Raw genomic sequence first — 13410 nt, forward strand, 5'->3', positions numbered from 1 at the left:
TACATGGCAATGAGAAAGAATGAATGCTACATTTGTAGCAAAGTGGATGGACCTTGAGGGTGTCATGCTAAGCGAAATAAGTCAGGTGGAGAAGGACAGATACCATATATGTGTACTCATAGGTCTAACGGGAGCACAGGAGAAACCTAATGGAGGACAATGAAGAGGGGAAGGGGGAAAGAGAGTTGGGGAGAGAGAGGGACGCAAAACCTGAGAGACTATTGAATACTGAAAACGAACTGAGGGTTGAAGGTGGGGGTGGGGTGGGGGGGACAGAGGTGGTAGTAATGGAGGAGGGCACATGTGGGGAAGAGCACTGGGTGTTATATGGAAACCAATTTGACAATATACTATTTAAAAAATTAAAAAATAAAATAAAATGAGAAATTTTATCTTTAAAGAATTAAAAAAAAAAAAAAGAATCAAGAAGAAAAACAAAGAGGGGAATACAAAGGCCCAAATGATCTACAAAGGCAAGAGTTTTCCACACCTTGAGCATACAGTCAGAGGTCTGACGAAGATTAAGAAGCAATAATCACATGTTGCAGGGAGGCAGATTTTGTAACATGTAAGAAAATGTAATATGTAGTATTATGCAATATGTATGAAAAATCTTTGAGAAATTACATCTTCCAAAAAGAATACACTACTACAGAAGATTTGCATACTCCTCCTCCCCTACTCTCTTAATAGTGATTAAACAAAAAGTAGAAACCAGTGGTTGGGAGATATTATAAGGAGGATTAATGTAAAATATATGGAGTCTCAGAACCTCAAAAAGGAAAGGAAAACAAGTACTAACTGCTGTAGGTAATATGCTAGCTCTTACACACATTATATAATTTAATCTCATCTCTAAAAATAAAAACATAAGAAGTCTCAACTCCATTTTACAAACCAAGAATCTGATTATTTCAGAGCAATTAATTTACAAGTTTACACAGCCACCAAGTGGTAGATGGGATTCATTTCCTTAGGGCCACCCGCCATTAAAATCCATGTTTTTTCTATTCTTGAATGCTGCAGATATTACAACCAACTTCTAATACAATTTCAGTGCCACCAACAAAATGCTACCTCAGAGACGGTTGTTTTTGAGGCTCTAGGTCTTAAACAGGTAAGCTTCCTTTCAAAGAAAGTTTGAATAGGTGACAGTATGTGATAGCAGTTACACAGTTCCAGCAAGGAATGTGCTTTTTCTGAGTTAAGGACTCAGGGAAAAAACTGGGGACTTTCAGATTGGCATCTCTGCATATAAATAAACTTTGTTCTCTACAGTAACCAGAATTTGACTCTCAGTCATGATTTGATGGAAAACCACCGAATCCAGAGTTGGAAGACATGGGTTAAAGTCCCAGCTCTACCACTTACTAGCTGGGGAAATCAGTACCTCTGAGTCACAGTTTCCTCACTAAAAAAAATGAAGAGGAACATCTCTAAGACTTCTCTTTCTGATTCCATAATCAGAAGAAAACTTGAAAATTAAAAAAATTCAAGCTTCCTTATTCAGTTAAGTACTATTCATGGACACCCTCTAGTCCTATACAGTATCTGACTAGAAAGCTACCTTTTATAACTTGCTGACTGGTTTCTAAAATTACTCCTTGCAATGGTCATCCTGGTGATTCTCTCTGCACCCTAGAGGCTGAAGGGCAGAGATGAGGGTGGGCCAATTAGGTGACACATCACTCCCAAGGACTCTGTGGTTTCTGAACTTTGCTCTCCACTAAGGAGTCACTGTAGTGTTTGTTTGATGTAATTTGCAAATAATGAGTTTTCAGTTTCTGATATAATAGCCCTGCCCTGCAGTTTCCTTTGTCAAAACCTTCAAGAGTCCATTAAAATACAAAATCCAAAAATAACTAGATTTTAACTAGCTTTATAGAAATTATCTATGAGCCTTCATAAACAATGACCAAGATGACCATTACAGCATTAAGTTCACTGTCTGCGGACACCACCACTGCCTGATGAATGAGCAGGTGTGGAATACAGGACCGAAGCAGTCATCATGAACAAAGAGGGCCACAAAGACAGTGGAAGAATCCAGCAAGACACAGTGCATCAGTGGGATGACTGAGCAAGTGCACACACTCACCTGTCAGCAGCTACGAGAATACAGGCTTGAGAGAGATGCTAGGGTCCCCCTTTCAAAGTTTGGCTACATCTACTAAACAAAGGGCAGACCTCATGACTGTTCAGTAATGAAAAGCATGATTCTGTCCCATACTGAATTTTCAGTCATCCAACATACACATATCAGCAAAATACCTACTGTGCTATCTTGAAATACAGACATGCTTTTGATAATTGCTCAGTGGTCATGTAGGAAAAAGTCCTTCTTCTTAAAAAAATCACCAACGTGTAAGGAGCAAAGGAACAATGTACCCAACATTCTCGACAAATGGTTCAGGAAAAAAAATGCCTATGTGAGGTAGGAAGGGGAGGAAAACAAGGAAATAAGGGAAGGAGGAGGGAGGAGAGAAGGGTGGAGAGAATGTACTGCAAAGCAGGTGGGGCAAAATGCAAACAATAGGTGAATATAGGTAAAGGGTACAAGTGAGTTCCCTGTACTATTCTTGCAACTTTTCTGTAAGTTTGAAATTATATCAAAATAAAAAATCACTCTTTAAGCAGAACCCCCCACCCCGCAAAGGAACACAGCAATGCATTCCACTTAAATAAAATATGGTACACATTTCAACTCTTTTCTTGACATGTCACCATTAAGGGCTATAAAGGAACAGTTCTGTTTCGTTTCTTATACTGTGAGGTTCACACCCTATCTACATTACAGCAGACTTTGGGGAAAAAAGGCTTCCTCTGACTTATCACTCAGTGGACATTTGCTGTTTCCTAAAAAGTGAAAACTGTAGGGATGCAAGATGAAGTGGAAACAAAAAGGTATCCAAAAAAAACCCAAAGACCCATAGCAACTTCTTTGTGTAGTGAAATAAATTATAATGTGGTGCTAGTGTATCTGGTTATATTCAAATAATACTATATTTTTATAGCTAAAGAAGGTAATATTCTGAAATTAAATATCTGTACTGCATTTCAGCAAATTTCTACAGATGAAACCAGAGGTAAATATTCTCAAAATGTAAATACGTTAAAAAAGTTTATTCTCAAGTCAAACCTTTAAACATAAATACAGATACGATTTCCTGATGTGGTATTGAATCCTATTCTATTTAAAAGTACAATATATAAAGAAATGGAAAGAAAATATGATTATATGTTTCTTTAAGCTAAGGCTGCTACACTGCATATATTCATGAAGTGCAAATTAACATACAAACTAATATCTAAATGTAATAAAATAAAGCCCACTAAAAATGAAGTATTAATCTGATCCTTTTTTTTAAGTAATGACCATTTCTTTTTTTTTTTTTAAACATGTATGTATTTTTGAAAGAGAGAGACAGAAAGACAGAGACAGAGCATGAGTAGGGGAGGGGCAGAAAGAGGGAGACACACAGAGTCTGAAGCAGGCTCCAGGATTCGAGCTGTCAGAACAGAGCCTGCCACCCTCTCTCTCCCTCTCCCCTTTTATGCTTTCTCTCTCTCTCAAAATATATATAACGTGTGAAAAAATTGCCAATATTTGAATAACTGAATTTATTTTGATAGCTATTTTGAAAATCTTTTGCTCAGAAATTTAAAGCTTATTCAACTTACCTTTGTCTGTTCTTTTCTAAGTTGCTTTAATAACGTTAAATCATCCAAATTCTTTTCTCTCACTTCTCGGAGGTGTTTTACTACTGCTGAGGTCTGAGCTATACAATTTTTTATGACTCTGTCCCTGCTGGCATGAGCTTCCATCAACTAAAAGAATAAAGGAACAAGAGAGAAAAATCATACCAATTTTTTAGATTTTAATGTTTTCCAAAAAACCCTTATTTTTATGCTACAGAAATATAACATTTCTAAAATAATTTTTAAAAATTTAATCTATGGAAGAGAAGACTGTGCTGAACCAGCTGAATCACCTAAAAACAGATCAAGGAAGCACCTCTCATGGTGGAAAGTACGAGGTCGGGTCGTCTCCCTTCTTCAATACACTTCTGGGATTTCCCACTCCCCTTCCTGCATTCTCCTCAACACGGGCTTTCATTTCAGCCCCTTCTCCCTACATTTCTGTCCCCAGTATTCCATCCCTTATGTTCTACCCTCCACCCACCCTCGCACACCTTCAGGGCCACTACTGCTATCCTTCCTCTCTTTTTTGTCCTTTCAAGGGTTTTTTCAGTCTTGTGTTGTCACTAAGTGCAAGAAATTGTGAAGTGATGTAGGGAAGCAATCCGTTACAATAAAGAAAAACAAAGAACATTACATTTACCTATGCAAAACAGAGCCCTTTTCAAGATTTTAAAGTATTAATGCAGGAAAATTGTGTATGAAATACAGATATTAGCTCCATCAACTGTGTGTGCCAACTGAAAGGACATCTGGCAGGGCAATTCTTTACTAACTTTCATCTTTATGTAACAAATCCAATAAAACAATTTGCATTTATTTTCTTCCTTCATTCATGAAGTATGATGGTCATTATTCAAACTGCTCCCACGTTCATAGCCAAATTCTGATGATGCCCCATAAACCTGGGGGAGAGTAAAAGCAAAGTACTAAAATAACATGTAATCACCATTATAACTGGTGGAGCATAAATAAAGGTGGTTCAGTTCCAACTAAAATTTAGGTGTACTTCCTCCATGTAATCATGTTATATCACTCCTTCTTCCCTCTGAAGAGAATATCTTAATGCTATGCTAATAAGTTATACTGAGGATAACCTAACCATTATACATATTTTTATATAAAATACAAGACTAAACCATTCTATAAGCATTCTTCCTAAGTTATTTGAAATACATCTTTTAAATGATTATCTCAGAACCCTGCAGTTAAGAACTACTGACCTAATATGCACCAGGAAAAAACCTTTCTATATCTAGAGTTGCAATAGAGCATTGATATGTGAAGAGAAGTAAATCAAACTAAGAGACATTAACTCCACCTATATTAAATTACTCTAGTATGCTAATTTTTTTATTACAACGTTTAGGATTCACAAGGACAGCCCAAAGCTTATATTTCAATGGCTAATATGCCTCTTCTGTTACTTGTTTCCTCCTTCAGGTATAATTACAGAAAATGAAAGGAGCACCATTGAGGGCAGGGATATTCCCAAAATGGAAGAAAAGAACCATCCTTACTTAGAGTTAAGAAGCTCTCCCTGTGTGAGAATGGCTAAATAATTAGCATTTCCAAGCTTCAGTTTCCTCTGCAAAATTAGGAATTATGAGTAAATAATTGCTAATGTCCTTCCTACCTCTACAATTTAAGAATAACATAACTCAGTATACTGTTCAATGTCAGGTGCTATTTAATCACTTTGATATTTTGTCTAAACCCCCAAAAACTGATGGAATAGTATAAGCACCAACTAGGAGTCTGTCAAAGCATTTTAATTTTTCTATCTGCATTTGAAAATCAAATTCAAATTGTGCACATTTTATTAAAATGTTCAGCATTTTCCTTTCAGTCTCTCTCGCCACAGGTTCCTTCCTTGGTAGGGCTCTCCTCCACTGTTCCCCTCTTTAACTTGGCCCCTTCCTACAGATACGCTTCTTGCTGAAAACCACCCTCCTACCTTCAGCTGTGTACTTTTCCTTCAGATTAGCCCCACTATGAACCCCCTACCGTCTGAACAGAAAGCACTGAGCAAATCATCTTTTATTCTGTACTATCAATTATTTTAGTCTTACTGTCACGATCATCCTTCAAGAAAATTCAGAATTAAGAGCCATATGCAAGAGGAATATGCATGGACTTCTGTACACATGTCAAAGAAATGAGGACGCTTGATAACTAGTAGCTCCCCTGGTTAGAGGAGAAAATTCCTGAATGATAACCATATCATAACCATACTTCCTTTGATTTGGGGTAAATTTTGAAATGAAGGCATTTAGGATGGGGCAAGAGAGTGATTCGAAGCTAGTCTAGCAGGGGTCTATCTAGGACTTCCCAGTTTTACTGTACTTTACCAAAACTCTAAGAATTTCTTTTAGTCAAATTTTCACCTTTTTTTTTTTCAATGTTTATTTTATTTTATTTTTTTTTTTTTGAGAGAGAGAGACAGAGCATGAGCAAGGTAAGGGCAGAGACAGAGAGGCAGACACAGAATCTGAAGCAGGCTCCAGGCTCTAAGCTGTCAGCACAGAGCCTGATGTGGGGCTCAAACTCACAAACCGCAAGATCCTGACCTGAGCCAAAGTTGGCCGCTTAACGGACTGAGCCACCCAGGTGCCCCTCACCTACTATCTTTTAACCATTATTTGAAAACAGTGCTTTTTGCCTTTAAGGGAAACATAATGCCAACAGTTTTCCTGATTACAGTTTTTGGGTGTTTTTCTTTCCTGAACAAAGGTTGACTCTAAATTAACTCTACATTAAATTCTAATTTCTGAAATGTTGTTTGTCAGAACCCTGACAATGACCCTTGGTTTAATCATCATTAAAAACAAAACACCAGGGGCGCCTGGGTGGCTCAGTTGGTTAAGTAGCTGACTTGGGCTCAGGTCATGATCTCAGTTCGTGTGTTTGAGCCCTGCATAGGGCTCTATGCTGACAGCTCAGAGCCTGGGCTTGTTTTGGGTTCTGTGTCTCCCTCTTGCTCTTCTTTCTCTGCCCCTCTCCTGCTTGTGCTCTCTCTCTCTCAAAAATAAACTACTAAAAATAAAAAAAATAATAAACACAAAACAAAAATTAATAAGTTTTTGTCATGGCCCTTTGTTTTTTCAATCTTTCTCCAGAATTAACAACAAAAAGATATAAGGGGAAGCATATCATTAAAACATATATTCCAAAGATTCATTAAAGAGAAAATTACCCAAAATCAATCACCGTGACACCAATAATAGTTTTGCATTTGTAAAATACTGTTCTAAGTTCACAGACTTTAATGTTCAGCATTGATTTTTACATTTATCCTGAGAATAAATAATGAACAGTGTACAGCTAGAAAAAATTCATAGATTCAAGGGAATATGCTCTAATGAGGGTATCTCACTAAAATTATTTTTATTAAGAGTATTCTAAAATTTTGAATTTCTATAATTAGTACTTAACAATAACTTTGCTGGTCATCTGCTATGAAGAAGTACTATCATTAGAGAGATTGCAAACATCCCTTCATCAGATATAGAAGGAAGGGGCTAAAAGAAGTCAAGGTAACCTTAACCAATCTGGACATTTCAGAGTTCCACTCTTAACTGAGATAATATCTAAGGGAACTCAGTGGTACTTATTAGCATAAACACTCTGCCACAGGCCTGATCCCTGGCAAAAAAAACACTAAACAACCCCTTCTCTGATGTTCATGTTACTGAATCCCTTCAGGATACAGACAGAAAAACCCAAGCACAAATCAAGAACATCCAAGACAAAAAGGTCTCAAATATCCAAAACAAAAGGTTCCAATATGCAAGATCATCTTCGTTCAACAAAAGGATAAGAAATAATAACAACAATAATAGAAGAAGCAAGCATTTTTTGTAAAACATTTAGTACACTAAGCACTTTATATTACCTCAGTTAATCCTCTGACAACCCCATGAACTAGGTACTATTATGTTATTATTTTACAAATAAGGAAGCTAAGGCAAAAAGTCATGTAAATGTTCAAGATTACCATCTAGGAAGAAGCAGAGGTAGGACTTAATCTACATCTGGAATCCACATTACTAATCCCTACACTATTAATCTTTAGGTTAAAAAAAGATTATAAATGGAAACAACTGAATAGATTCTAGAGATTATATGGGTAGTGTGGGGGGCATCTCTAAAGTGATCATAAATTTCTAGTTCTTCAGACAGAGCTACCCAAAGTAACTAAGTGAACAACATTAAAATAAATTAGGGCTTGGACTCATGGCTCCCTAGTTCCAATACTGGATTCTACTCATTCAAGTCCACAACTTTCCAATTTTTCTCAAGCCATAAGAATTACCTGACCACTCAATAACACAATTTCATATAAAAGCAGAAAAACATCAGCAATTATTAATGCTTTGAATTTAATTGATATACATAAAACTGACTTTTTTTTCAAAATTGAGAAATAGAATTTTAGGTTTTAAGTAATATCTTCTTTATAAGAATCCAAATAGTAATCTTGTGGGAGATCATAGAAAAGCAAATGTCATTTGAATATTAGCTTCCAAGTTAATGAAAGGATATAAGTAAATTATAAAAAATACTTAACTACATTACTATTTCCTTTTGCTTTTGGAAATTATAAAGAGACATAAAAGGAATCTTTAAGAAGCTATGAAAAAAATATATATTTGAAAAACCAAAGCCTCAGGAAAGAACAATTTATCTGTGATTTCTCTCCCAACTACCAAATACTTCTATTCCCCTGCCTGATGATTAAGGGAAGAGAAAAGATATAGAAAGTATAAAAGGTTGTAATTTATTACATCAGGTGTCTGGCTTCTTAGGATTGATTCATTCAAAGCCCTTGCTCTTGTTTCACTGTTTGACTTGATTCACTCTCTCCTTTGTTCCCTGGTGCATAGGGTTTCTTAAGTTAAAGGCTGCCCATGAATGGGCCAAAAAATGACTGCTCTCATTCCTTAGAACCATCTCTCCAGAGATTTGTGCATAAGATCACATGTTTTCTTTAGTTTGTAGCAACCAGATCAAAACGGATACACACCCTCAGATGTAGGCAAGAAAACATGAAGATGTCATACTTTTATCCATTTTAATTATGTCAATTGGTTTCTTATTTTGCCTGCAAAAAAAGGCATAAAGGAAACACAAAAGACCCAAAAGATACACTTACAGACTCATAAAGTTGTTTACAGGTTTGGCTTGCATCAATTTTCCCTGCAAAGGAAGCTGTTGGAACCGTAGTGTTTAATTCATGTACTATTCTGTCATCAATCGTCCTCATCACCTTGAGTAATTCCTATATATATTTAAAATAAAAGAATAATAACCTGAATGGAAAGTTAAGTGATAAAAAAGAAACATTTAAACAAACAACAAAAAAACCCATAAAGTTCTTGGATATTTTACAACCCTGTAAGTTAGGAGTAGAGAAACCATGCTAAATTTAATGCATCCACAGGAAAATCTTTATTACAAGAATATTACAACAAGAGTAATAGGTAGATTATTTAATAGTACTTCTAAGAATGGGCACCAACCGTGTTTCCTTGGCTCAAATGTGGCCATCTCAAGGGTCATGACTGCTTTATTCATTTTTAAACCCCACCTGCTGAACATGCTTAGCAAACAATGTGTGTTCTTTCCATCCAAGCATACAGCCACTAAAAGTTTCTACTAAACTCGATTGCCTCAAATTGCCCCAAACAATCCAGCCAGCATAATTGCCTGCTCTGTTCCCTCTATGTCTATCATTCTAAAATGTGGTACTAGATGGAAAAATTCTGTTAAGCTATTTATAAAAAACACTCAGTAGTGGTTCACTCGTAGAAATTAATCTATAACCTTTTAGGCTTTCTGGGATTTTTTTAAGCTTTTCCTATGATTGTTTTATTATTTTTGTGACAAATATAAGTAAAACAAAGCATGTTGTTAGAGAAGGAATCAAATCTCTTCATGGTTTTCTTACTCGTAGAACAAACAGAAATCAGTTTTACCTTTTCTTAGTGACACTACTCGTATTTCCCACAGATCTCTTCCTCCTGAGAAGGCTCCAACTCTCAAAAAACCAACCAAAAGGAAAATAATACTAAAAGGGAAGGGGACTTAGAAAGACTCTGGTGAGAATACCTACACAGAATACTCTGGTGAGAAGGATAGTCCCTTCTCTCTCCATTTTGACTAGGGTACTTAGACTTTTCACTTGTCACTAGAGAAAGGCTGGGCATCAGGTATACTCTGTCTCTAGAAAATACAAACTCTAGAAACTGTTTCTAGCACTTTCTCTTTCTTTTTTAATTGTTTCTTAAATTCTCTCTACCCCTCAGCCCAGCAAAACAAAACATGATGACTAAAAAATCATCAAGGAAATAGAAGTATATAATGCTAGAAATATATTAAAAACACCCAACAAGTTAATATTCAATACTAAAGTGAATTAAAAGCAACTTGGCTTGATTCTCCACATCCTTCAATATACCAACCTATTTCTTTCCTTTGCCAAACTGAAACCCATGACTCAAACCAACTTCATTTCTTTCTTCATCCATTTGTTAAAATAAAAACTTTTATTATGATTAAAGTATTATAAGTCATTTTAGAAAAAATGGGGAGAAAGTTAAAAAAAAAACAAAAGTTATCCATAGTTGACTATTATTAAATTGTAAGATGTTTTTAGTTCTTTCTGAATATACCTATATTTTTATAAACTGAAGGTCCTTTGAAACACTTTAAAGTCCTGCTTTTATGACATTATACCATGAGCATTTTGCCCTTATTATTCAAAGTGCCTTGAAGACATTTTTAACAGTTGCATAAATATCCTGTGGAGGTGTCACAGTCTGTAAGACTACTTCCCCAATAATGAACATTTATTTGTTTCCAATGATAATAACCAGTTAAGCCATTCAGTCTAAGTCTGCAGTTTAGATTCTGTTCCTATCAGTCTATTAATCTTTAATCAGTAATTTAATGGCCTTTTCTAGATCTCAATCTAGAAGTTAAATAGCTTGTAGAAGGCTTATAATTTAGACTAATAAAACACAGGCAAATGTGAGGTCTAAAACCAACTTCACTATCTTATCCTCTCTTCCAATGTCTTTCTATTTTTGCCAATAGTACTATTATTCTCTATAAACTGTAATTCTTAAGGGATAATGTCAACATATTCACTAAGCAACCTCCACTTTGAGTGTTTTGTGTACAATGAAGGATATGTGTGTGAATGGCAGATTCCAAACAAATGGTGGAAGCACCATTTATTTAGTCTCAAAAACTACATAAATAGCAGAAGTAGTAGAGAGGGAGTGACCTTCTTTTCCAACTTTAACACACCTACAACTGGACTGTTCAAAAAAGAAAGAAAGAAACCTCTTATAAAAATCTCTCTTTTCTAGTATCTACATCAAAATGATCTTGAGGCCAAGGTTTAAGTTATACCTTTTAGATAAAACCCTTTCCTTGGCCAAGAGTCCTTAGCAATCTTTCTTCTTTAAACATATGCAGCATTTAGAACACATCACAGTCCATTTATTAACTCACTCTTCATTCAAAAAAATATCTAGTAATGTCTAGTGTGTGTAAGGCACCATTCTAAACACCAGGGCTGCAGTGGTGAATCAAGGTCCTTGCTCTCAAAGAAAAAAATTCTCATGGGGGGAACAGATAATAAGCAGTGCCTCAATTAACAATACGATTTCAGTAGTGAATAATACTGTGAAAAAGAAAACAAACTGAAGTAACTGGATGAAGAATGACAGTGGGACTGAGGGGCTAATACTTAAAAAAAATTATTTTAATGTTTTATTTATTTTTGATACAGAGAGAGACAGAGCATGAGACGGGGAGGGGCAGAGAGAGAAGGGGACACAGAACCAGAAGCAGGCTCCAGGCTCTGAGCCATCTGTCAGCACAGAGCCTGATGCAGGGCTCGAACCCACGACCGTGAGATCTGACCTGAGCCAAATTCGGAGGCTTAACCAACGGAGCCACCCAAGCACCCCGGGGCTAATACTTTAGATAAGGAGATCCAGAATGGCCTCTCTGAGGATACAACATTTGAGCTAAGAACTGAGTGACATGAATGAGCCAACTAAAAGAACCCATGGGGGGATAAGTCAAAAATGATGAGGCAAGAACAAATTTTGGGGTATATGAAGAACTAAAAGAAGGCAAGTGGGCTAGGAGTAAGTAAGGGAAAAAGTAATATTAGGTAAGGTCAGAGTAGACCAGAAAATGAAGGACAACAGAGACCATGGAAACAATTAAGCACTCTGTTCTAAAGGCAACAGGGGTTTAGGCAAGAGAATGTTATAACATGATTAATTTTTTAAAAGATAACTTCACCTGTAGATGAAGAATGGATTAGAGTGAAGGGAATGGAAACAAGGTGACTATTTAGCCAACTACTATGGTGGTCTAGGCAAGAGATAGATAGTTTGATTGAGAGGTAGCATAGAATTAGGAAGAAGCTGGATTCGGGATACATTTTGAAAATAGAGCAGATAGGTTAAACTGATGAATTGGTGGTAGGGAATGAGAAAGCAAGATGACTATGAGAATTGAGGCCTGAACAACTGAATGGATGGTAGTGCCGTTAATTCATGTTGGGGAGACAAGGGGACGAAAAGATTTGAAAGGAATAAGATCAAGGTTCTATTATGACTAAAGGATATTTGATGATACTTAGGGTTACTGTTAATTGTATGTGATACTGATATTGTGTTTGAAATTATAATCTATTAGAGATAGAGACTGAAATATTTACAGAAAAATATATGGAATCTGGGGTGTGCTGGAAAAAAATAATCTGGCTAGGATAGGGTGAGTGGTAGAATATAAATAAAACAAGAGTGGCCATGAATCGATTGTTGAAGCTAAGGGTTGGGTACACAGAAATCCATGGTACTAACTCTCCTTTTGAATAGAATTTTTGCACACAGAAAGTTGTTTATTTTTTTTAAGGTTCTGCTCTGAACATATTAAGTTTGAGATGCTTATTAAATATCTGCATAGACAAGTTGGATAGAAAGTTGAAAATACTAGTCTGTCACTAAACAAGGTTAGATTTTTTTTTTTTAACAAGTTGATGTTATTAAGAGTCACGAGACAAGAAGAGATCACTGAGGGAGACTGTTGGGAATGAAGGGTGTCAAGAAAGAACTCTAGCATTTAAAGTGCAAGAGAAAAACTGTGATATCACAGAAGTCAGAGGAAAAGTTTCAGGAAGGGAATGGTCACCTGTGTTGAATGTTCCTAGGAAGTCAAGAAAAATGTGAACAGAAATTAACTTTCAGATTTAGCAAGATGGAAATCCCAGGTGATCTTAACAAGAGTCATCTGAATAATGGATTGAAAAGTTAATGTGGCTTCTGTACAAAGAATAAGAGAAAACACAGTATAAATTGAGGTCACTATTATAGGTCACATTACAGGACTTTAGTCTTTTTCCTGAGATAATGGAGAACCAGTGAAGTGGGTAAGTATGGTATGGTTACATGATCAAATTTGTATTCTAAAATGACTGGTTAGGTTAAAGTATGAAAATGTGGAAAATGAATCAGATAGGAACAGGAGGAGATGCAAAAGGATCAGTTAGGAGACTGACACAGCAAAATCCAGGTAAAAGATTACATAGCTTGACATTCCCTGGAATTTTTATTTACTGTGAACTTTAACTTATCTGTAATTGTGGGGTAAAAAATCTCATTCTCTCAGAGGCCAATTTTGGTA

The 13410-nt window shown here is 36.0% G+C and overlaps 1 protein-coding gene across 2 annotated transcripts in view; it reads right to left on the minus strand.

Moving 5' to 3' along the window:
- Positions 1-13410, minus strand: part of CCDC58 (coiled-coil domain containing 58) — a 28272-nt gene that overhangs the window by 8256 nt on the left and 6606 nt on the right. For both annotated transcript variants that reach the window (XM_029939425.1, XM_029939426.1), the window contains exons 2-3: positions 8855-8980; positions 3682-3828 (exon numbers count right to left, since the gene is read on the minus strand). In XM_029939425.1, the coding sequence (XP_029795285.1) occupies positions 3682-3828; positions 8855-8980 (273 nt within the window). The remainder of the gene's footprint in view (positions 1-3681; positions 3829-8854; positions 8981-13410) is intronic.

Source organism: Suricata suricatta, chromosome 5, assembly GCF_006229205.1.
Source record: "Suricata suricatta isolate VVHF042 chromosome 5, meerkat_22Aug2017_6uvM2_HiC, whole genome shotgun sequence".
NCBI lineage: Eukaryota > Metazoa > Chordata > Mammalia > Carnivora > Herpestidae > Suricata > Suricata suricatta.